Source organism: Ascidiella aspersa, chromosome 1, assembly GCF_963924565.1.
Source record: "Ascidiella aspersa chromosome 1, kaAscAspe10.2, whole genome shotgun sequence".
Classification (NCBI taxonomy): domain Eukaryota; kingdom Metazoa; phylum Chordata; class Ascidiacea; order Phlebobranchia; family Ascidiidae; genus Ascidiella; species Ascidiella aspersa.
Window position 1 is genome coordinate 34,269,500 of NC_139447.1, and position 25,262 is coordinate 34,294,761.

General features: G+C 36.0%; 3 protein-coding genes across 4 annotated transcripts in view; 1 reads left to right on the forward strand and 2 right to left on the reverse strand.

Moving 5' to 3' along the window:
* The first annotated feature begins 21 nt into the window (after positions 1 to 21).
* Positions 22 to 14,719, forward strand: LOC146169932 (uncharacterized). Of its 2 annotated transcripts, none has more exons than XM_083381095.1 (11): positions 22 to 240; positions 534 to 605; positions 1,056 to 1,250; positions 1,909 to 1,980; positions 2,469 to 2,663; positions 2,849 to 2,920; positions 3,874 to 4,065; positions 5,304 to 5,375; positions 10,806 to 10,997; positions 11,783 to 11,854; positions 13,724 to 14,719. In XM_083381095.1, the coding sequence occupies exons 1-11, from the start codon at positions 103 to 105 to the stop codon at positions 14,054 to 14,056; spliced, it is 1,605 nt and encodes a 534-aa protein (XP_083237221.1). In that variant the 5' UTR covers positions 22 to 102; the 3' UTR covers positions 14,057 to 14,719. The 2 variants fall into 2 exon arrangements, with proteins under 2 accessions (XP_083237221.1, XP_083237213.1); XM_083381087.1 differs by lacking the exon at positions 13,724 to 14,719 and adding an exon at positions 12,051 to 13,314 and having other exon boundaries at positions 23 to 240.
* LOC146169933 (GDP-fucose protein O-fucosyltransferase 2-like) lies at positions 6,152 to 7,765 on the reverse strand. The gene has a single exon (XM_083381107.1). The coding sequence runs from the start codon at positions 7,739 to 7,741 to the stop codon at positions 6,398 to 6,400; it is 1,344 nt and encodes a 447-aa protein (XP_083237233.1). The 5' UTR covers positions 7,742 to 7,765; the 3' UTR covers positions 6,152 to 6,397.
* Positions 14,720 to 15,510: 791 nt separating the features above from the next.
* Positions 15,511 to 25,262, reverse strand: part of LOC146169934 (ras GTPase-activating-like protein IQGAP1) — a 53,140-nt gene continuing 43,388 nt past the window's right edge. The window contains exons 33-40 of the mRNA XM_083389382.1: positions 24,621 to 24,656; positions 22,100 to 22,241; positions 21,111 to 21,198; positions 20,137 to 20,394; positions 19,336 to 19,505; positions 18,637 to 18,738; positions 18,163 to 18,274; positions 15,511 to 17,682 (exon numbers count right to left, since the gene is read on the reverse strand). Of these exons, the coding sequence (XP_083245508.1) occupies positions 17,566 to 17,682; positions 18,163 to 18,274; positions 18,637 to 18,738; positions 19,336 to 19,505; positions 20,137 to 20,394; positions 21,111 to 21,198; positions 22,100 to 22,241; positions 24,621 to 24,656 (1,025 nt within the window). The 3' untranslated portion in view covers positions 15,511 to 17,565. The remainder of the gene's footprint in view (positions 17,683 to 18,162; positions 18,275 to 18,636; positions 18,739 to 19,335; positions 19,506 to 20,136; positions 20,395 to 21,110; positions 21,199 to 22,099; positions 22,242 to 24,620; positions 24,657 to 25,262) is intronic.

Below are 25,262 nucleotides of genomic sequence, written 5' to 3' on the forward strand. Positions count from 1 at the left end.
TTTTTTTTTATTTCAGTTTTGTTTTTATGTTGCTTGGTGCAGGTTTTTGAGCAGGTTGGTTTCTTGGAAGGCCAAAAACTTTGTAAACGGCACGAAAACAACATGCAACTGGCCTTGTCTCAATACGACGGTCTTCCCAAGCTCGGAGACGATTCATTTATTACCAAGTCCAGACGGAACTTGATCGATCTAATAAACCAGCAGTTTGCTGTCCACGAGCAAACTAACATCGCTCAAATGGTAAATTTTACGGCCGCGCTAAACTTAATGTTGAGCTTTTTTGACAATTATGGTCCCAAGTAGAATCAGCCGCTGAATTGTTATAGAACCGAAAGTTAAAAGTGTAATATGTAGAAGTTATATTCCTACGTAACCTCCAAGTATAAAGTGCTTACATATTTATACAATTTTCTATTACTAGCTAACAATTTCAACACTTTAAATACTTTAATTCGAGTTGTCACAGAATAATTTTTTAACACGTTAATTTTAAACCGTGTCTTCATCCTTGTTTACAATGAATGGTATTTCAGGAAAGGATGAAAAATCAAGTTCGTGATGTTGTAGCAGAAGCCGAACAACAATATTTAACCAGCCTCGAAACTGTGAGTTTACTTCTGCAGTTGTACATTGTCAGTGTAATGAAACGATAAACGTCACAACTATCACTAATAAGAACTAAATCAATGGTTTCTCGAAAGGTTGCAAATAACACAATTTAAAATCCATTTACAACTATTCGTTTTAGTTTCAAACTGTCTTTTATTACACCCAAACACAGTAGCAAAGCTAAACCTAATTCCATCTTGGCGTTTTACAACACGGCATCCATAAAAGTTACGAGCTATTGTCAGTTTATAGCCTGCTTGTAGTTCGGGTTGTGTTCGGGTTGCACTTAGAGCCGTAACACAGACGTAAAAGCATGCGGTTGGATTCCATGTCGTTTTTTTTACAGCTGTAAGCATCGTTTCTTGCATGTTAACATGCCGATGAGATAAAAAGCGTTCAAACTTTAAATTTAAAAAGCTTGACTGGTTAACTTAATATGAAACCAGTTTGCCAATGGCGAATTCATGGATGGCGAGGAATTTCGCCGAGCGGATGATGAGAGCCGTAAAGCCGCCTTGGCCTTGTACAAGCAAAACACTAGAGAATGTCCGCCAAAGTTCGTGAAGAAATACAAAGACAAGCTCGTCGAGCTTATGGAGCAAGCACTCAAGCGCTTCAGAGAGGGAAACAACCACAGAAGGGTAATATTGCCTTTTTCTATTCACGTCACGCGAAGTGTAAGCTGCATAGGGAATACCCATTAGCGTGCAGCGGGTTTTGTCATTGCACCTTTCTTGCGAAAACAAGTACAGTATTATTCTCGCCAGGAAGAGGTTCATTTAAATATAATTTTTTTTGTGTTACCTGATATGACTGAAAATAAATCTTTCAGTTCCACAATAAGGATAGGAAAAAACATTTTAATACAATTTCATTCTATGCAAATTCGGTTAATCTTATACTCCAGTGCTTCTAGTGCTGCACATGTTTGTACTTTTTATGATGTCACGTTTTAAAGTAATTTTCTGATATCGTGTTAAAAGTCATTCCTCCCCCCCAAAAATGCCCTTAATATAATCTATAACGGTGGTTCTCAACCGCCGGTCCGCGGAGCTTTTTAGTTGCATACTTTTGTCATATTTGCATTTTGGGTTGATTTTGATATTTGAAGGTCAACCGATCCGCAAAATTTGTTTTGAAATTGTACCGGTCCGTAAGATAAAAAAGGTTGAGAACCACTGATCTATAATGACGTTTAAAATATTTTAATCTAAAGCATATAAAGCAATATACATACCGTTTTAAACATCTTCAATGCCATTAAATGACCCGTAAGCTAATATTTTTTTTGTTATGTAGGACGAGTTGCGACGTGGGATCGAGAGTCAAAAGTTTGCGGCCCTCGATGCTTACGCAAAAGGAATGGACGAGGTAACAGATATTCGCGTGTTTCACTTCTGTTGCTGAAACATATAGGCTAAATTGCTTCAAAACTTGAACTTTGTGTGTTTATATCGAACTTTTTCTTCTGCTATAGTACGGTGGAAACATAGCCAAATATACATTATAGAGAGAAAATTTGTCTTTTGCCACAAAGACGTGATATATAAGTTACAAGTAGGACAAATAGGCTACAACTATAAACAATATTATGGAGACTCTGCTATCAAACAACAAGGACTATTTTATTTCTCAACACGCCCCAAACTAACACAAACCATTTGTTAACAAGCAATAACACATTTCTTAACAGCGGTAACCAGCACAGAGTCCTTTCTTAACCGGATTTAAACCATCTTTTGGCATGCAGTAATTTATTCCCCAGCGGCACTAAAGTATTTTGTAAAAAACAACAAAGCACACCTTATTTAGCACCAACTATTTCGTAATAAGAAAAAAAATCATTCCTTTCGTTGCAGCAATGCAGGGACACTTTCCTGGAAGATCACGATTTCGAAAATGCTCACGAAACATCGCAGAGAAACGCGCTGGAAATTTTTGATTCCTCCGAAGTCGGAAGAGGAACTGATCTTAGAAACGAAGAGCGGGAAAGACTTCTAAGGAAAATCGGGGAAGAACAAAGGAAGATGAAACAGACCAACGACATTAACAAAGTGATTTATATAAATACTTTTCTACTTGAAATACCAAGCTCTGTGTTTTTTGATTAACCTTATTATATTTACCTTGCGATTGGAGATACATTTCATCGTCACTGTTGCTTATGCTTGGTTAATCGTTTTTGCCTTTCTACTTTAAAATACATTTTCCTAATCAACAATTGTCTTGTGTTTTGCAGAAACTAGCGCATGCCAAGACACTTGAAGCAATGAACCAGGCTAAGAACTTATACAATACTGCAATGCAAGATGTAAGTATAGGCCTGACCTATAGGCTGCAGGTAGTGGGCTACAGAACTATTACACTAGCCTCGGTATTGTTAAAATCAGTTCTATTTACCAGGGTATACTGAAACAGTTTCGCACAGGGAAAACAGTGCTTTGCGACCGTTTTTCGGTGGTGTACCTTTAATAACTTATTAAAAACTTCGTATAGGTTCACCTCACTACTTTGCACCCAAAGTAGAAAAAAACTAATATAAAACCATGTTAATTGGTAATACATCTGGCCACAAAACGAAGGAACCGGAGTAGTTGCTAGTAGTAAAAAAATGCAGCACAGATCACGTAAATGAAAAGAAAATAACACAGGTATGACATGCACACATACTGACCTAATCCATATAGGCCAGGGGTGTCCAACTCAAACATGCCGGCGTGCCAGTTTTTTATCTTATAACTTCTTCCCGTGCCGAAGTTTAATAAATAATTTAGAATATTGAAAGCGATTTTTTTAAGTAATAAAAACGTTTATTTGCACATAAAAAACATTTCTTTATTTAATCAAGCAAACCATTCATATTTAACTAAAAGCTTAGGTAGGCTAACTATGTAAAGGCTAGCCTCCACTACAGTATAATGTTATAATATCAGTTACAAGTAATTGTTAGTTGTCGAAATTGTTTAATATTGTGAATAAACAATAACCATTGGCTGTATAACAAATTAAGCATGTTTTGACAATTTGCTGGATAAGAAATTAAGTATTTTAAATTGGCTGGGGCTTGTGTGCCATTTTTTATTAGGTCGCGTGCCACATGTTGGAAACCCCTAACATAGGCCCACCCTTCGTATACCTCTTATCAGTTGTGCATCCTGGCTTTGATTCGGTTTTACACCCGAATATACAGTATAGGCTACCCGGCACTGATATACACTACCGTACACTAAGAGCACATCAAACCGTTGCTAATATTTTTTATAGGCCGGCATTTCTGAGTACACAGAAGAATCTCGTCTCAAAGAAGCACATCGTGAAGGCAAAAAACAAGCCCAAGCAATCATCATGTCATTAGCGCAAGACAACCAGGCTTTGGCTGAACATTGCCGCTCACAACTGGACGAATTTCTCGACAACGAATTCGACATGATCAAGCGTAGAAACGAAAACTTGGGGGTAGGCTAACTCACGGCGGCCGGACGGTTACTTTTCAAAAGAATTCCTAAGTTTTGGAGCATAATGGTTGGAGGTTGTAGTAAGACGTAATAAGAATATCAAAGCCCATACAGAAGTAGGTATCATTTTAAACGTTTCGAATAACTCTTTATTCATTTTCAACATAGAGAGAAGGCACTGATGGTAAGTGTATATATAATGCTAAGGCAGACGTCAGAAAGAAGGAAACGTGGAGAGATACACTATCTAAAACTCCTAATTAGTTGTATTATACAACAACTTGTATACCCAGAAAGGATGTAGCTGTGCATTTTTAGCCAGGTTTATTTTTGTAAGCACTTTAATTTGGTGATTTTTCGTGGTTATAAAATGCAGGGATGTTTAGTAAAGGTAATAGATAACGGAGGCTGGTTTCTCATAAAGCATGTTCCCATCCCTCGTTAAAAATCCCTTACAACGCTAAAATTCGTACCGACAGATTGGCAGACAAACCTTGATAGATAGAAAAACATACATAAAAATATTTCGCTAAATCTATCCTTATTCTTTACTAGAATCATTTTAGATTTGAACTTCAGCCATTTTTAGATTTGAATTAAAATTACCAGAGGAGCTGTTTTTGTATTTGTATTACTATGCCTGGTAGCAACAGTTTACATATTAAACTTAAGAATTACAATTACCACAAGTCCCCAACTTTTAAAAACTTTTTACGAATTTCCTTGAACTTAATTTCCCATTGTTACGTCAGAAAAGCAAAATACAATTTTTAAACAGAAGGCAAGACACTTTTGTCCAGTTTGTTATGCGTGTTTAAATTCGAGACGCTGGTCTGGAATCCTACCACAACAAGCTCAACTATTTGGGTTACGATGCGCGTTTGGGTTTGGGTGGGTTAAGCAATATTATTAATAATAAATTTCAAAGAATTAGAAAAAAAATAATAATAATTCAAAGAATTAGAAAACTAGAATTATCTAGTTGTCCAAGTCTGCCTAATACCCAATCGCTAACCCAAATAATGTGCGTTACTTTGAAAATTGTTTTAACGGTGTGGCAGGATTCTAGACCTGCGCCAAATTCGATTCCTATTGACCCTGGTTTAGGTTTAACAGACTTAAACTTAGCGTCGTGACATTTTTTACAGAAACTGAAAACACCAATAAAATAATTTCAAAAATGTGGGTCACCTTCTAGTTATTAAATTCACTTTCTAATTCGTTTATTTTGTTTTACAGCAAAAGGCACGAAATGGATTTGAGAAAGCAAAGAACAACGCCTACATATTCTACCAACGAGGAATCGACGAGGTAACTTAACTAAAAAGAGGCAGACTATGTGATAGAAATCTTCTAGTACAGCTTACTTTTATTCCAGTACAACTTACTTTTTTATATTTTTCAAGTTAGCATTACGATTAACGATCAGTGATCAATAAATCTTTAAAAAAAAGAGTATCCTATTGACTTTTTTCGCGGGCTTGAATTACGCAACATGTTATAATGTACTTTGATAAAAAAGTAAATTTGAACTTTAATTAAAGATCCAATATATAATGATGTTAAGTGCAAGTGAACCACAGTACAGTGTTTGATGAATGGTTATACATATAATGGTAACCAATGTAAATTATTGTACAACTTTGACAAAAACAACTGCAATTTGTATTTCATATCTCAAGGAAAGTTTTTCCTGATTGGTCCACAACCTAAAAAAATTATCTTTTTTACTTGTAAAACTAAATCAGAGCTACAGCTAGATTTGTCAAATTATCTGTTTTGATTATTATTTTTTTTTGCTTTAAACAGCTACGTCCAGAAAGTTAAATCTTCCAACAAACTGCAAAATCCCTTTTTCCACGTTTTTTACAAGATGCATGAGAAATAACTCAATTTTCTAATAACTTGTGAATTTAGTTTATGTTTGTTAGAGGTATGCTTTCAAAAATCAAACTACAAGAAAAAGGGTGACACAGCCCTATTTTGTAAATAACATTTCCAAAGACAAGATGTTTTGATAATAGCTTATCTAGGAAACAATAAACTACTGCTAAGTTTGCAAGCGTAAAGAAAAATAACCTACAAAAACATATATTTGAATTTATTTATTTTCCAAATATATTTTCTATCTTTATATGAAAACGAATAATAACAAACAGTAATCTCATAAACAGAGGCAAGTGAATTTAAAAAAAACAAAGCAAAGGTGAATTTTAAACAATGCTTTTCATTTATTTATGTAAGTTGGTCTTACCACATAAACAAAAAAATATTGAATAGAAATCTATGAAATAAAAAATCTACCATTTACTAATATATGTTAGCTTTAGGTGTTATAGGTTTTCCCAAATTTCCTTGTCATCTTTCCAAACAATTTTCCAACGACTAGGTTGTTCACAGTCATCACCTTTGGATTCAGAACAGATTCTGTTAAAAGTATGGTCCCTGTTAAAGCACATGATTTCACGCTCTTCCTGGATCCTAAAAGAGAATGTCGATTCTTTTGTGCCCATAAAATAGCGTGCATGTGAGCAAATTATTTGGTCTATAATAGCAACACCGCCCATTTTATATTGTTTCATTTGCTTTTTGCTAGGTGTAAACATAACCATCTCAGGTAGTAAGCTTTTCAGATCATCCATTTCTTCTTCAGTACCATCAGATGCGATGAACACCTTGTCAACTTGAAATTCAGCCATCTTCTTCTTAAGATGATCGGCAACTGTCTTTAAGGATGGCACGTATTCTTTTCTTGCATAGAGGAAATCTTTTCTTCTTAAATGTGCAGCGATGTATGGGCCCCCCAAAGCAGTTACCCCCTCGCAGGAGTGGTCTTTCCAATTCGGCGGGATGACAGTCTTGTCTTTCATGTCATCAGAGTCCAAAAATTCTTTGCGAAATTGATTGGCCTCATTTATCAACATATCAGAAAAGATCATACTTCTCCGACAGTCCCAGTAGTTTTTGCCGCCGAACATGTCATGAAGCATGTTTTCTGCACGATCTAACATGATGGACTTTGCAGTTGTGTTTGTCCCGCACAGAGGTTTAATAAAGATGTCAGATTGGCCCTGCACAGAGACGCACTTAAACGAGTGGGCATATGTTTCTTCATAACCCCAGAACCAGCCCCTGATTGTGTTGGTGTCCTCGTCAGTTTCGTAAACAGGTGGTTCTAGGCACTCGCGCTGGTGCATTTTTTCAACCCACTCTCCCGACGTCCAACCTTCAGCGTAGTTTTGCAAATACCACACTTCGTCGATAGCTGGTTCACCAATTTCCTCGACATAATCACTGTACTCCAAAACTGGAACATGAAGGCCTAAACTTTTTATATTGAAAAATTTTGACCATGGGATTTTGCTCTGTTCCATATCACTTTCTTTCCAATGATACCCAATTCTACCCCAAGGTGGTAGAACTAAAGTCCAGTCGTATTTTTTACAATCGTCACTTTCTCTCATTGCCTTCACAAGATTGGCAACTCTCATGTAGACATCTCTCCTAAGGTTAAAGCCCTCACCTGGATTGCAGTCGTACAGCAAATAGCGCTTCTGCTTTTCAGCCGCTGTACTCAGACAAATGAAAAGTGACAGTGATATGAATTTCAGAAACATCCTCATTGGTCCTAAATATATATAAAAAATTATTAATTTATACAAATACTTTAAAATCATAGTTCTTGATTTTTTAAAGATACAACATCAAAGAACTGAATGACTTGAATAATACATTTTATCATAATAATAAACTGTGACCTACAAGTTTTTAATATTAAAACAACACAAAATCCATAATAGATTTAATTAGAAGGTTATTTTTAAGTTTAACATTTAGTTTTTTTTTTAAAACCATATTTTAAGATGTGAAATTATGTTTGTTTGAACATCTGAATCTGAGGTTTAAAAAATTCAAATTTTTTTTTAAATTAAAATGGTGCACACAAATAAATAAAAGATGTGATTGAGCACTGGCTTAATAAAATTGTGATTTTACACCTGTCTTAAAACATGGACTGGACTGTATACCTGAAAAGAGTGAACCATACCCTAGGTTCTGAACTCTACAACAATTCAAACTTAAAAATTAAGTAGTGCAACTTACTAATTCAGGTTTGCGCACAGATTTTTCATAAAGTCTTAGGTGTGCACTTTTTTATACTTGATACAATAAAGGTCTCAACTTAATTTTAAGTTAATTTACTGTTCAGCAGAGCTACTGCATTTAATTGCTATAACTTACTGTGAAGCACAACTATATCAATGACAGAAAATAATTTAACCTTTCTCAAATAATTTCACTATTGTAGCCTGTTAAAGTTTTTACTGCCGCAGGGCACAACATAAAAAATCGGGCAGCCATTGACTGAATTGCACGGCTTTTGTGAGGGCCACGTGAAAAACTGTAAGCCCGAGGGCAAAAGCTGTTAAAACATGACGTGGCAACACAAAACATTTGATACATCACCTTCTTATCCCAGCAGATAAAGTTACATTTTTGTTTTTGAATTCACTAAAACGTGCTGATTAGGCTTGTAAACTTTCGCCGTGGCAAATACTGAACTGACTTTATTTACTTATTTTTAAATTAAAAGTTCTGCTGTGCCTCCATTTTATGTCTGTTTAAAAACAGAAAAACTAACGTTACCAGCATTTTGGTAGGGAGCTAACTTTAAAAACATATCACATGTTTAATTAAAAAATTATTTAATTCCAAAACAATCTAGCAATATACGAATCAAGTTTAAAATAACTATACGAACGTTAAAAGTCGTACCAATCGGTAACAACCATAAACCGGTGCATAATACATTTCTATACTAAATAACACGTTATTTGTGTGAAGTAGTGACAATTTAAATTGATAGGTAGACAAGTGAATCATGTTTTAACTAGTACAACATGTACATCGGGGTCTTAGAAGGCAAGAAAGTTATTTCGTTCTGGTTCTTAATTTGAAGGATTTGCTCAGGCATGACCACTACGTCTGTTGGTCATGCAAGACTGAACTTGTGTGTACACAAAGTCTGGCGATAGCTGTGTGTTGGTCAAAAAAAATTGGCGACAATAAACACCCGATCCGTTAGAAATCAGTGCATTTCTAAGCAAAAAGGTCTACGACAATCAGGGCATCCAATGGCAGAAAAGTCTAGACTTTGAGGTCCTGGCAATGCACTGATTTGGACCTTAAGGTAAACTCCCGGCGGAGATAAATGAAAAATATTCATTAAAAGTTCAGAAAAAATAACAAAAAATATGAGATAGGATTAATAACACTTGACCCACCTAAACCCTAACGCTAACCCGAATCCTAACCCAAATAATGTGCGTTATTTTAATAATTCTTTAAATGCTGGGGAAAAAAGCCCAAACTCGGATGGGCATAAGATGGTTTCTCGTCCATTGTATTTAAGATTATTACGTCACAAATTGAGGTATTGGGTCCTGAAGCTGAAGCGTTATAATTATTAAATTATCGCACATTATTTGGGTTAAGGCGCTGGTTAGCGTTTGGGTTTGGTTGGGTCAAGTATTGTTAAATTTAATCTTCTTATGCACATTTGTTAATGCAACTTAGTGCATTGTCCAAGACATCAAAGTCTAAAAGTCGGACTTTTTGATCCTTTGAATGCACTGATTGTCATAGACCTTTTTGCTTAGAACTGCACTGATTTCTGACGGATGGGGTGCAATAAACCACACGGTGGTATTATATGCGACATTTCTCTACAATCACAACAGAGCTAATGAATCATTTTTGTCGAAACTATACAATTAAATTTTTTTACCAAATATACAATTTCAAGATTTCACTGCGTTGCCAAAAAAGACATACAAAACTCAACATTCACTTAACAAACAATTTTTTGGTCATGTTGTCATTATATTTGCATTACAGTAATAATAATTTTACAATCGTTATTTAAAGAATAATCATTAATGCTTAAAATAGTTTTAAATTACACACATCCTAATTGCATTCTATATATTATAGGGACTCAAAAAATATTTTTTTACCTTAATCTTATGCCCAACTTCTCTAACGGAAAGGGACTGAAATGCAATCAGGCCCAATTGCATTCCAGTGTGTTTCCGCCAGAGATCTTTGGCATGGAATGCTTGCCAAAAATCACGCCGGTGACATCATTAATTATGAAACATCACTGGGCTTGTGAATTTACCAATACAAAATTGTCTTTTTGGCTTATATATTGTCTTATTTTAGTGTGGGATTTCAGCGAGAAAAAAATTTAGCGTGAATATTTGGCGGCATTAATAAATTTGTTTGGTTCACTAGTGTTTGAGTAAACAATTCATCAAAAATATTTTACTTTTTTAAAGATATTACTGTTTTACACAAGAAAAATGGTTTCTAGTGCCCACAGCGATAAACAAAACATGTAAATATGGAAATAATACATAAGTCGTTTTTCTGATAAGATCACCCTATTAAGACAAACATATTTTTGTAGTTAGGCTAATACATGTTACGTTGCTTGTGAAATATCCCTTAAGGTGTATATAATTAGTGCAATTTTGATATTTATAACAAAAAAGGTTTTGTTGTAATATTGATCTGGACAACAAAATTATACTAAACAGGCTTAGTATAAATGAAATTACTGGAAGAGGTCAATGGAGAAATTTGTCTTTTCAAAGATGCAACTTTTGTCGCTGTGTAACCCAATATACTTTTATATTTCTCCATTTTTTTTTTTAAGTATTTAAAACCTATTTTAAGGGATCACAAAAATTTGAAGAAGAGCAATACTTAAACAGAAGACACGAACAACTCAAGAATGGAGCTCTTCAAGATTATGAACGAAACACTGACAAACGACCGCTAACAGATTTTCAGGAATTTCATCGCAAGCTAGATGAGGACATTGAAAAGCACTTTGTTGCAGTTAAGGAAAGAAATGCAGAAAACAAGGTATTTGTTGTCATATCCTTTTAAATAAATGTACTGGAGTGCTGTATTGCCTAATACAACTGCTTGGGACAAGCAATACTTTTAAACAAGAAAATTCCTAGTAAGAAGACGATTTATGTTCACTTTAAAACTCTTTGTGCTCTAAAGCTCTCTCAATTGGCATTAAGATTGTCAACTGTTTTCTTGAATCATACATAACTGTAGACACATTTAGTGGCCCAATTTAAGAATCATGCAAATGCTGTTAAGCCTTTTCTTTCCAAACTTTAATCATCGGAAAGAGTAAATCATAAAAAGAAGGTGCATCTTATTTTGATGTGCAATTGTCAGTATTTGCATGACAGATGCTGATGATTAATTTATGACTGCACTAGGAAACTAGCATGTTTAGCAAAAGTAAGGCACAGGTTCAAACCAAATTAGATTTCTAATACCTACTTCTGACGACATAGTTGTTATGTTAAAAACCTAAAAAAATGGTGTTTAACTATTCGCCAAATATATATATATATATATATATATATATTATTTTCTCTTGTTATAATTGAAAGCTGGATTTAAAAATGAGAAGTGGTAAATTAAAAACATCTTTATTTCTTTTATTCATGCTTGTTCATATATTTGAAATATGCAACACACATTTAAAACATTCAGTATTATAAGACAAAATGTATACAGAAAAATAGCCTTAGATATATTATAAGTATATGTAAATAATATAAACCGGCAACTGTTTTCCTTTAAATTTTGTTTGCAAAAGTTTAAACTGCGTTCTGTTTTTTCAGCAAAGAGTTGTGGAGAAGGCAGATAAAGCCTTAGAAGATATCAAAGAAGAATACCTAAAAACTATGAATGAAGTAAGTTTTGCAAAGATTTAATGTTTTTCAAAATAATTTTTTTAGTGTGTGGTCTAATGCATTCGGTATTTACTAGCTATAAATCAAACCCAGCTTACTTACATATACCTTCAACTTTTTGTTTACCCTTGGCCGCTTTCTTGATTGTAAAACTTGCTAGGGTTTTATAATTTCCAATCTGGCTTCATTAATTTAGCTTTGTGACGGAAGATCAGTTGAACCAGAAGAATTGGAAAAGTTTCACCGCAAAATTTTGGAAATGAGTGATGCGAAAATCCACCAAACACTTGGAAACAAGGAAATTGCAGATCGGATATCAAAGAAACTTCATCGCTATGCCGATGCGGAACTTCCAAAACTGAAAGAAAACAACAAGAAAGGCGCATCAATTTGGATTCGAAAAGTGTTAGCTGCACTGCCACAAGCACTTATGCATGGCGCACAGATGTTCTTCACCAACATCAGCCATCCTAAACGAGCAGTAATGGCTGGACTTGCTGGCGCTGCAAGTTTGGTGAGCGGCGTATTTTCAGATGACAAAGAAGGTGACAAGAAGCAAGATGCCGCCTTGGACAAGTTTACCCAGCAAAAGTGGGAATCTCTCTCCCCATCAACAAGCGTTGATCCTAAACCTGAAAAGCCGGCATCTTATAAAACCGAAGCCCCTCCTCCATACACAAGACAGGCTCCTCGGAGCTCTAAGTCAAATACTCCACAACAATCCTCTTCACAAGAAAGAAAAATGACCCCGGAGAGTTTGGACTAGATTTTAGATCAAACAAATGCAAGAAAAACCCTTGTGTGAATCTACTCTTATAAAGACTTGATTTATGTGTGACCGAAACATTTTTCCTTGTAAAGAAAAAACTGAAGTGTATAAAAAATAATCGTGGACAGCTTTGTGGTCTATTTTTAAACCTTGTGTTAGTACCTAATCAAAAAGCGAATTCAAAATCATTGCCAGTAAACATAATAAAGTTTAGCTGTATAAAACCAACATTAGTTACATTCAATTTAAAAATTGCTTTTGCAGTCAAGCAGTACCAACGTTTCGACCACATATTCTGGCAATCTTCTACAGGGCAAAATAATTGCAACTATAGGCGAACAAATAGGATAGGTGGTCTAAACGTTGATACTTTAATGAAATTTTGCCGAAAGAACAATTTTACAATTGAAACAATGCCTGGCAGCAATTAGCAATGTATTCATTAGTTACATTGTCCACATGATTTCCTATTTAGTCCATATGTGAAACCTATGGTTTGTTCTTTGTTTCCCCGTAACGTTTAGTATAGCAGATTTACTGTAATCGTTTTTCAGCACAAAAGATGTTGTTTTCTGCAAATGCTTTAAAATCAGGTTGTTCATTTTATGTTACGGTGGTGTTGTGAGGTATTATTTTGTTCTGAACGCTAAATCTTGCGTAATTTAAAATAAATATTGGTTTGTAGTCGTGATATATTTATATTTGCTTACCTGTATTAATTTCCAATGTACAAGTGATATTCTGTTTTTAAATAGTTATGAATCCAATGTAGGACTTTATGTGAACAATAATATTAAATATTAATGTAGTTAATCGTTGTTTTCTGGTGTCCTCTTTATTGATGTAGTTACTGATGGCTTGTTCCATTAAAGTTGTAAATTAAGTTACTTCTTGAAATAAACCTTAACTCGAAATGTAAATAAACGTTTTAAAGTTATATTTCGTTTTTCTTTGAAAAATCACGCAGGACACTATTTAAATTTATAACCAAAAAACATCGACGTTTAAAAAGGGAAATTTAGTGTTAAGTAATGGGCTGTTGCTCGCAATTTATTCTCGCGCCCCTAATTTTCCAATGAACCTGACACCGTTGCTTTCAGCTCTGCGACGGCAAGTACGTGGATCCGACAGCGTTGCAAGATGCGCACGACAAAGTACTCCAAGAACTGAAGCAGGAATGCAGAGAAAAGCTGCGCGGGTACGACGATCTGGCTAATAAATTGCTCGCGGCATGCAGCTCTCAACTGGAAACCCTGTTTGAGCAAGTCAAAGCCAACAATGAGAATAACAAGTCAACTTGGCTGCGCAAACAGGGCAGTGCCTTGTGGTCTGCAACCAAAGGAGCCGCTTATGGGTTCTTTTTTGCACCCCCTGGCTTTCGTCTTTTCGGGGCTGCCATAGGTGGTATAATTGGCTACATAAAGGGATTGTGAAACTGAATGACGACTTCAGCACGCCGTATTGTTTATGTATATATGTATATCCGCCAAAGTGCACAAAATCCTTTAGTATTGCTTCTTTTTGCACTTTGTATAAATCACTTCTGTGGACAATGATAATCTGCGGTTCTGTTTCAAGCACGTTGCATAGCTTTGCCAATTAGCATTTCAACAATTTTAAAACCCGCGAGGAAGCTTGTGCTCTGTTATTTTATTGAGAAGTATGACGAAATTAATAAAATTATGTTTCAATTGTTTGGCCATTGCATGTTTGCTTTGTGAAAAACTGCGTTGGTGTATTTTGTTTTCGTTGTGGTTACTCCTAATTATAGCAACCGTATTGTAACCTGCCTATTAATATAACTATTGCTTATATAACTTCTTGCACTCTATAAGCCTCATGACTTGTAATTTTTGTGATTCAGTGTAGAAGTAGGTATATTAGTACAACTTTGTCGTAGTGATTCTGTAATCGCGGTAAAATATACCTAGTCGTTTAGCAGAAACGACCGTGTTTCAGTTGACCCGTGTGTGAACCGCTTTAAGTTTTTGTTCGCTTTGTAAAACAGTTGGTAACTGGTCGTGTTCGATAACGCACCTATATTTTGCAAAGTTAGGCCGCACCACCGCGTTGTCAAGCCAGTTTCAAGACATCTACAACAATTGAAGCATTTTTACCCGGACAACCTATCCCTTTAGGTAAAACTTAACGCTTATCGATTCTATATAGGCTACTTGTTAATAATCACCCACAAAGCTATGTGGGTGATTATTATTTGCAGTCGTTTAACGATTAAATCAGTAGTACAGTAATAAATACGGCTCTGGCTTCACGGCCATAGACGTGTTGAGTACCGTGTTGGAGTGGGGCACTTTTACTTGGGCGACAGGGCAAGTGCCTGTTCTCCAGCCGAAGGGGCCGCTTCTGTGTTTATTTCGCTTGCCTTCAGAGCTATTGGAGGCCATATCAAGTAATCACAACGGCTGACAATAAAGCCTTATTATCCCTAAGTGTTTTTGTGTATTAACAATACTCCGGCAAAGTTATTCGTTCTTTATATAGGGCTTTTATCTTATAACATATAAATACGCACATGTTAAAGTTGTTACTTTGCGCACCACCGATTTAATTCGCTCTTTCTTCGCCTTAAACAACAAAAATTGTTCTCAAATATTAGGTGACCATATAAATTTAGGTTCAAGCGAATGTTTTTCAATCTCCAGTGAAGGTTATGCATACAACTGTGAAAAAGCAAACGAGTCATTTTTACAGTCAGCTGATTCAACGTACTCGCGATTAGGCAAATATCTTTATTTCTTAACCGTCCAATCTGGCCAAGATGCACATTTTGTGCAATAAATCTATTATTTTGGTAGCAAACTGTCATTGAATTTTAACGATCTGCTGTGATTTGTAGCTAAGACTTTATAGATGAACTATAATTTCGCTAAAGATGAAACAAAGTAGGAATTCCAGTTCTTTCCACGTCATGGTTAACGTTTATTTCGCCCGGCGAATGATCAAGGCAGGGGAGGGGGGAAATGGAGGCCAAGACTTAACAGGGGGCGCTGTAATATTAAGTTAAACATACGCGAACACGATCAGCAAAAAAGAGAAAAGGAAATAGAGCCTTTTTCCTTTTTTCCCCTCTATCTCTCTTTCGCCTCTGTTCAGATTTAGAGGAAAATTACAAGGCCGACCATGCGCGCTTTATACAGGCGACAGTATATAATACAGCAAAAAACAAACGAACGCGGCGTTTCTTCTATACTTGTTTTAACGGGGGCGATAGGCACTGCAGAGACGATGATTGCAAGGAAAGGAAAAGGGCGAAAAATTATACAGTACACGTTCGTAAACACATCTCTGTTGCTGCGTTGCTGCCAATACAGCACAGCTCAGTTGTAATTTAAGGTGCGGCGGGGAATGTGTTATGCCAGTGCAAAGGCGGAATAGCGAGTTTCTTAGCTGGGAAACAGTGCAAAACGGACATTGTATTGCCCGTACCGACAGCTCTAGTCAAGTTGGATTTTCTGGGAATCTTACAAGTCTGCTGGTGTAAAAGTAGATGTGTTTCGCGTCGGGATAGAATTGTGCTAGAAATTTGCGATTCTCGCACGAACTACATGTAAAATCGAAGCCAGTGTTTCTCAACCTTTTTTGGGCGGCGACCCTAATACTGAGCGTTATACTCATAAAACAGCGAAGCTTTGGCGACCAAATTCTCTTCACCGAACTTTTTGTAAGCCAAAAAAAGACATCGCCATAAATAATTTTAAATTTAATTACCATGAGCTATGTTTTCGTAATGCTTCCGCAATTTTCTCAAACTTTGGAGCAATCTTGCTCAGAACTGAGTTTAATAACTTTAAACATATTAAAATAACTACAGTCGGCGAACATACTAAATTAAACGGCGGTAAAATATTGGTTCGCGTCCCATAGGTTGAGAAACACTGATCTAAGCAATGGACGTTTGCCTATATTAAAATAAAGATGGCGTTAAGATGATATTTAGTTGAAAAAGCATTTTGTCACTGGACTTCAACTGGCGGAATGATTTCATGTTGGGATAAAAACAAGAAAAAAGAGAAAACCACCTCATACCGTTCAATTCGCTCAAGTTCGCGCGCAAAAAAATGCTGAAAGTCTTTAATTCCAGCAAAAAACAACAAACAAGCGAAAAAGCAGTTCACCGAACTAAGCATAACTTCAAGGGGTAAATAACACTAAAAACGAGAGGGGAACAATAATAATTCTTTTTTACACAATGACCGTGTGAGAATGAGATAAAGCAGTTGTCGAAGGTTGGATTAATGGGAATTTTTTTCAGGAATGGCACGACTTGGAATGCTGATTCTAATCGAGGGAAAAGCCTTGAAAGAGCTTTTCTTCTGTTTGGAATGCGACGATCAAGCAAAATATTTCATTTTTTTTCGAAGGCGGCTTTGAAAAACCTTTGACAGAAATAGCTCGCGCACATTTTTCAAAGGGGCAGAAGATAAGTTGATTAGTAGGTCGCTTAAGCTGGCTCAGAAGCGTTTTTACACGATATTGTGGCAGCCGTATATATATATATAGATACATATATATAATGTGTGGTAGTGTAGAGATAGTAGGCATTAGCACTGCGCGCGTGAGACAGTAGCAGTGAAAAAACTCGACAAAAAAGGCGGCAAAAGATAAACGCGGACCTGGGTAAATGATCGGGTATTCGAGAGTACAGGATAAGCGTGCCTACAAAGCAAAAAAAACATGGTTAGGGGCTTTTGGACTTTAAAAACCTTTTTGGAGGCTTTAAAAATCTACGTTTTATGGTGCTGTTGAATTATCTCGAAAATTAGGGCGTGAAAGCATGAAAATAGGCCGTGTGTCGCCTGTGGGGCCAGAGCGGTTCGTTTTTGTTAAAATCCAGCGCCATTTTTTGTCTTTTACGGGCGCTGGTTTCGTCTGCGGGAATTCGGGCGTCGAAAGCCGGCGGCGGGCAGGTCGGCGAGTCAATCTACTTTCCGTAGAACTTCTTGTTGAGCAGAAAGATGAGCAGGTTAACGTTGATGCGAGCCCGGCCGTCGAACATTTTCATCACCGCAACGCCCTCGTACTGGAGCTGGAGCAGATCCTACAAAGAAAAGGAGAAGGATAATTAGTGAGAGGAGAATAATTAGTGGGAGGAGTGAAAAAATTGCTCCTGGGAGAGAAACGAGAGTTGGACTTCAACTTACAGAGGAAAGACATTACCATAAACCAGTTAACTCAAAATGGAACTCCAATATTGCTTTCTACTGTTAAGCATTATCGATTTTAGTGGTGTAACACGGATCAGTTAAATTAAATGGTCCCAGATTTTTCATTTAGGTCTTTGTTTTACTTATAAAATTGACGCACTGGGATTTCCGCAGCATTGTAAATATAGCCAAGTTGGGTAAAAATAACAACTTGATCCAACTTTTCTGCCTAACTTTTGTTTTTAGCAACAGAAGGGAAATGTTTCATTCTAATCGAGATAATGGGTTTACCCTTCCAATCACATAAATGATTTTTGTTTCATTATATCTACATGTTGTTTAACGTTGCTAAACCGCGTTTGCTGAAAACTCACCTGGAACACGAGACCAACTTTCTCAACATTGACTCCGACCAGTTTGGCCTTGACCTCGAACTTGCCTACGTCATCCTCGGTCTGCGCGATCTCGAACACCACGTTGCGAAACCTGACGTCATCAAAAATAAAATATATTAGTTGAAGTGAAAGGAAAAGGTTTCATGCGAACGACAAGTTATAGGGAAGAAATAGGTTAGGCATATTTTGAAGCTAGAACATCGGACTTTTGTCATGACGAAGATTAAGCATCATTAGGTCAAAAAAAAAACATTTCTGTATATTTGTTTTCATAATTTTTACAATAAATCAGCGGGTCATTCATGACTTAAAAGAGCGGTTGAGAAATAGTTTTTTGTAAAATTCAATTGCCCTGATAATCATATTAAAATAAGAAAACATAGCAAAATGCTCAAAAAATGTATAATGTCGGCTTAAAATGGTCGTTTAGTTAAACTTGGGACATGTACTCACTGGGCGGACTCGAGTCCCTCGATTTCTAGCAAAATCTTCTTGCGATGAAGTTCGGAAGCTGTGTACTTAACCGCGGCAGCCTTACGCTTCTTCTTCTGGTTCCTATAAAATAATACTGTTGATGGAGATCGTGTCAAAAAGCCTTTACGTCCTTCACCGTTTTTTTTTGGATGTCTGGCGCCAAAATATTATGATTGGCAAAATTTTCCGTAAGCGTCCTTTATCAGGCAAGATTTCATAACTAAACAGTTTCTGACAGATTTTTTGCAATTGATAAACATGATCTCTGCGATAACTCTGTGGTGTTTAGGGATGTCTGCTATTCGACCTACGAAATAAGATTGTAATTACCAAAATTGCACACAACTGTGCTATATTATAGTTCAAGGTAAGAAGAAATACTCACTGACCACCAGCTATGTTACAGTTATCGAATTAACAAATACAGCTACTACGTGAAATTTAATGATTTCGGCAACATTCGAAAATTAACCGCACATTTGCTTTGTTTTTTTACAAATATTTGATTATTTTAGCTAGGTAATAAACGAAATACAATAGTTTTGCCCAAAAAATTAAATTTTGGCAGATTAAACAACGGGTTGCAAATATTAATCTAGCTATTTCATTTTTTTATAAAGCAATCTTAATTAAAACACGAATCTTTGAAAACGATTAGAAAAAAAACAAACAATATACTTCTTGCTCTTGTTGGCGAGACTTGCCAGGCAGCTCTTGATGTACTGGTTGTAGTAGTCCGACTGCTCCTCGAAGAACTTGGCCTTCTGATCGAGTCGGTCCATGTTCTGCTTGAGCTTGGTCAGTTCCTGCTTGCGACGTTGTCGGTAGCGACGCTGGTTGCGTATGTCCTGGGAAAGAAAAGGTGATCATGTTAAGGTAAATCGGTATTTTACAAAAACAAAATAAAATATCCAGTCGATTTTTTAAGTATAAAACGAACTCTTTAAAAAATATTGCCTGGTTGATGACATTTTTCGAATACATAAAGAGACATTCATAACCCAAATTTTTTGGAAAAAGAAACGCCGTTTAGCGCGCTACCGAATGCTAAAATGGTAATTTTTCATAATCGAAACAACCAAATACCCTTTTACCCATACTGTTTTTTTTGTTTTTTTTTTCACAAATTAAGTTACTAATTTTGTCATTAATTAGCTTTTTTCTAATAAATTAATTATTAAGGGTGGAGAACAAGGTGTCTGGTCGCACGAAAAAAAAATTGAACTGCTGAAAGTGAAATCTAAGCAAAAATATTGCGCTTAGCCTCACACATTAGGTTACGATTTTTTCAATAATTAAGTTATTAATTATGTATTTAATTGTTTTTTTGTTCTCACAAATCAATTATTAAGGGTAGAGAACATGGTCTTATCGTAAGAATGCCTAGCAGCAACAGCATATTGCTATTTTTATATATCTTGCAGTTTAACGAGATACGATCGTTAACGTAAGAATTAAAGGTAGAATTTTCGAACTCACTCTTGCGATCATGTTGACGATCGTCTGGTAATGGTCGTCCTTGGAAACGATCCCGTGTCCTTCCAGCTTCTCCAGGTTCCTAATCACCCTCTTCTTCATGTCCTCCAACGCCAGCTTGTTCTCGTTGAGGAGGGATCGCGTCTTGAGAAGAGAGTCATCCTCCCCCTCGCCTCCCTTGCCTCCGACGGCCGCTGCAGCCGACTCCTGCTGCTTCTTTCGCTCTTCCAACTTCTCCACGTTGCGCATATGCTCCTCTTCCTGTGGAGGAACAATAGAAGAAAGTTATATTTTATTTTGCGCATATGCCCCTTTTTATTTTGCGCATGCTTTCCTTTTCTCGGAGATGTAATAAAGGTACAGCGACTACAACGTGTTTGGCTTTATTACTAACGTTTGCCCAGCAGTGCGTTTGTGGGTGTGCAGCTGTGCCTAGGTGTCAGCTCATGCCGCTAGGTCCGCTTTGCAAATGTGTAACTGTAACCTAACGCTACCATTGGCTGCTTCAAAGGCCGCTCACTACTGAAAATGGGACTTTCATTGCGCGTGTCGTGAAACTTGTTTTTGCCACATACGCTTATAGCGTCTGAAATTAACCACACAAGGGGGCATGATCTCTCAAAAAAAAAAACAGACTATTAACTCACTTTTTTTCATACATAGATGGTCTCAAATTTATTAGCGGCCACTAAGCCAACCCTTCATTACACTCTGCTCGAAACAAAGCACGTTTAAAAAAAACATACGATTCCCGATACAAGCCAGTGGACCAAGATACGTTTTTTTAATCAAGTAAACATTTTTCTAGCTTCTACAGCACTCTAAAACTACAACAAAAAATACCTTTAATAAGGTATCATAGACGGAAATAACTGAAAGCCATTTTTCTGCAATTTCTAATTTTCGAAGAAACGATTTCCGGTTAAGCAAGTTATAGTGTATTACGCCCATAAAATACCTCTTTAATTAAGTCTTACCATTTCGTCAGAAGCAGGGGTGTTGAGCACTTCGGTGAGGTTGTCTCCCACTTGGACCCTGATGATGTCGATCACCATTCGCTTCGTTCTGACAAAACAAATAGGATGTTATTCAAATCGAAAGAGTGTTTGAAAACACGGAAAGCTCTATTTTGGCTTGTTGTGTTGTAAGACTATACGGATGTCCAATACTTATCTTGTCATGTCTATAGGTGTCAGAAGTATTTTATAACGCGCTGATTTTTTGGGGTGTAAGATGTTTTACTAACCGTTTAAAAACGCCTTGCCGTTTAAAAGCTACCTTTTTAGCATGGCTTAGAATTCTTAACATTGTTAATTTGTTATTTTAAAAGTTTTTAATCGACGCGATGATTAGAAGGGTAGCTTTCAAATAGATGACAAATGGTATTCGTAGTTTGATAAAAAAAATTTAAATAAAGAACTTACTTAATTCACAGTTGTGCATCATTATTTTCTTACAAATACAAGCGCTGCACTAGATCGTTTACCATGACAAAAAGCCTACAATTATTCGGGAGCGATACACCAACCTACTGTAAGTCAAAGACAACTAAAATTTATTTCAGCTTTTCAAAGTTTGATTAGAATGAAAGTTAAGAGCATTTCAGTTTTCTCAAATTAGATTAAAATTCAAAGTAACGATTTCTTGAAAACTAAATATAGACTAGAATTACATTTAATTATTTACAATTATTTACAATTATTTGAGTTTAAACTGAAATTTATTCTCATAAGAATGTAAACAGCAAATATTCCAGCGGTAATTTTTTATACTTATAGCATTACATATGCTTTACGACTGTAAAATGAGCCACAAATGGTTTAGATTTAGATCAAAGATAATTATAATTCATTAAATACCTTAATCTAGTTGTCCAAGTCTATACCCTAATATCGTACGAGAACCGGTAATATGGCCTTATAAAAAAAACTTGTTTAAAAAAATAGAGTTTTTGGTCGTTATTTACCTGAGAATAAGGTTCTTCACGTCGCTGTCGTCGTCTTCTTTCACCTCGATTCGACTTGCAAGAGTCAGTGAGACTTCAGTCTTCACAATCTGACTCATCTGCTCGTCGCTCGTTTTACTTTTGTCGCCTTCAGTCTCACCACCTGAGCGACAACAGGGCGTGTCAAAAGTAAAATACCACGAAACAGTCCTTTCGAGCGCTTTTTTTGTCGATCTTCATCAAAACTAAGGTCTAACAATGTGTGGCGAATTGTTCTTTATGTGTTAGGCTTACGTACGCTCTGGTTCTATTTTTTCTTGTAATCAAGTATTTGTAATTTGTATGTTGTTTGTATGTATTATTTGGAACAGTGTGTATTGTGCCAATCGTCATATATAACTAACACTATATATATCAGCTAAATGCATTTTTGTTTAAATATTTTAAATTTGACGAAATTAATAAAGCTGTTATACCAGTTTACGAGGCTACGAGGTTATAGTCAAGCTTATCTCCACATTTTTAGTTCTGCGGAGTAAGTTTGAGTTGCTTCAGCAAGCATAAAAGGTTACGATATATTATAACTGGAAACAATATATACAGAAATATCTGAAGAAGGAAATATTAGCGTGCTGTTATTAGACACGCTTACCATACCACGCAGGCACCTCGTAATATAGAAATGCAAGTAGTTTTTTAATAACGGTTGGTTAAAGGAAAACCACCAGGTGCAAAACAAAAATGAGAGGCGCATAGGCTGATGTTTCAAGCCAATTGCAACTCGTTGAAAAACGGCAACCTTTATTAATAAGTTGCTTGTCACTTAGTAAAACTACAGAAACGCCATAGGAAGGTTAAGGTTGTTAAACTCATGCTTGCAAATACCAGAGTGTGTTTAATTCCTTGAAAACTATGCGGAGTCGTTATTTTGGCAGTTTGAACTTTTCGGCTTTTGAGTAACACTTTTTGCCGTATTTGGAATTTGCATGTGGCAAGTTCGCAATGATATTATGAATACACGATCGCATGCAACGATTGTTGGGCAACATATACGTGGTATGTTGTCCAAATGCGCCCTAAAGTGTAAGTAATGGAAAGATGTGAATGATGGAAGATGTGAATGTGCGTATGTGTATGACCGTGATATACGACTAGTGCACGTGATATATAGCAGAACGTGACATAAACAATATATGTTAGGTTCGTGTGAACTGTGCATGCCATGGTTAATTTATCTTATCATGACAAGCGTGTCCAGAAGATTTGAAGTTTTAATTTACTTACATTACTAACTACCAGAGGTTTTTACGAAATCAACCGTTTCTAACAAAAAAATCAAACTTTTCAAAAGCGAAAAGTTGCACTAAAAAGCTTATCAAAGAGAATTGAAATATTAATATATATTCCACTACTGTATACAGAATCATATTGTAATTATCGTATAAGTAAACAAATTTGACATGATTTGGCCAATCTTGATTAATATTATAAGGTAATTAGGACAGTTTAAAATTAATGCTACTAAAAATGAAATGGCATTGATTTTAAATAGACACGGCCTTAAATTACAGTGACCTTAAAATTGGATTAGTTTAAACAGATTAAATGACTTAGTCAAAACAGGTCGTTGTAAAAATAATAAAAAAATTACCATTAATTATTTCTCATCAAACAAACTCACTGCACACGGTGTTTTTAGTTTAAATTTTCCATACAAAATTGGTTTTGATACCAATTTTACTTTTGTCATTGACTGTAATGTCATTGTATATGTCGAGTAAACAATTTAAAAAGGTATCGTCAGTGTTGGAGATAAATGTACTCTTTTGATCCTAAGGAGACACACTTATGGTACCCTACAGTATCCGCAACGTAGGAAAACACAGCTAATACAAATTCCTATGTCGAGCAGGTTCGTCAACATCGATCTACAGTTCTACATCACTAAGAAGAATGACTACAGAATCAAAGCTGTTGTTACAATACACCGTTAGTTGTTAGTTTCCAATACTACAGGGTTAGAGTCTACATAAAGACGAAACATGCGGCATATGCAATAGGGAAGAACGACATGCTTTCGCTCATGGGTGCATTTCTATGCAGGGATGTCCGATAATTGAGGTCTTTATTTCCGATACCGATACCCGATATATTGGACAAAAATATGGTCGTCTAGTTCAAAATGACGTCAATGTTATGTTTAAAAATGCAAACAAGTAAATGTAAAGTCTTTTAAGGTTAATTAGACTATTTTATCATGAGTTTTTCTCAAAGTGTAGAAACTGTTATATTTGATAGAAATGTTACTCAAAATTTGACTCTTTTGTATCGGATCAGCATTGATGCAAACTTAGTATCAGACAAGTAGCGATACTCCCACTTAGAATCAGGTATCGGCCTTGATCCGATATTATCAGACATCCCTATTTCTAAGGGTACAAGTCACCCACACCCCGTCTACAAGGGTTACAGCATACAGTATCAAATGGTTTGAAACAATGCAGCATTAACCACCAGGCAAGTCTACACAGTAAGTAGTTACCTCTCTTGGGCGACACCCGCTGGCTGGACGTTGTACCTTCGGGGAAGGCGCGAAAAGGAGGAAAGTTAGACGAAAGAAATAAAAAGCGCGGCGCCTGAAGTCAATGCGCGAGTGAGAAAGACAATAAAGCCCCTGGCCAAGGTCGTCGTTTTATGATCTTATAGTTCGGGATGTGTACAGAATTATTTACAAAAAAAAAAGTTGTTTGGCATATCGCCCTGAGCTATATAGTTGTATTTTTGGCACTGAACATTAATTAATATCCAGTATTTACAACTCAACAAACAGGGAGGAAATAGTTTTCGGCAAATTTTAGGGTTTTATTTTTGGGGCACTTACAACGGAGAGACGTTGCGGATTACTTAAACGTTTATTTAAAAAGCGTTTAAAAATTTTTCTAGCTATTTTTGTTAAATGAGAATGTCATAACGAACATGCCTTTCCTCATTTCGTTGCATTTTAAGAAAAAGGGGAATTAACCCTGCGGCCTTAATTCGTTGGAACAGAAAGCATTGTAGGAACAGGGAAAATTTCATATACATTTGCGCACTTACTTTTACGTCGATAATAATTTGTCTGTTTTTTTTTTTACTTAATTCATCTCAAAGTGAGTTGCTTTCGCGGATAGGATTTTTTAACAAT

Excerpts from the sequence above, each read along its gene's own strand:
- LOC146169933 (XM_083381107.1), bottom strand. The coding sequence starts at position 7,741 with ATGATTTTAAAGTATTTGTATAAATTAATAATTTTTTATATATATTTA.
- LOC146169932 (XM_083381087.1), top strand. The coding sequence starts at position 103 with ATGCAACTGGCCTTGTCTCAATACGACGGTCTTCCCAAGCTCGGAGAC. Across the intron at positions 5,376-10,805 it reads ACCAACGAGGAATCGACGAG|GGATCACAAAAATTTGAAGA; the intron begins GTAACTTAACTA and ends ACCTATTTTAAG. Across the intron at positions 10,998-11,782 it reads AAAGAAATGCAGAAAACAAG|CAAAGAGTTGTGGAGAAGGC; the intron begins GTATTTGTTGTC and ends CTGTTTTTTCAG.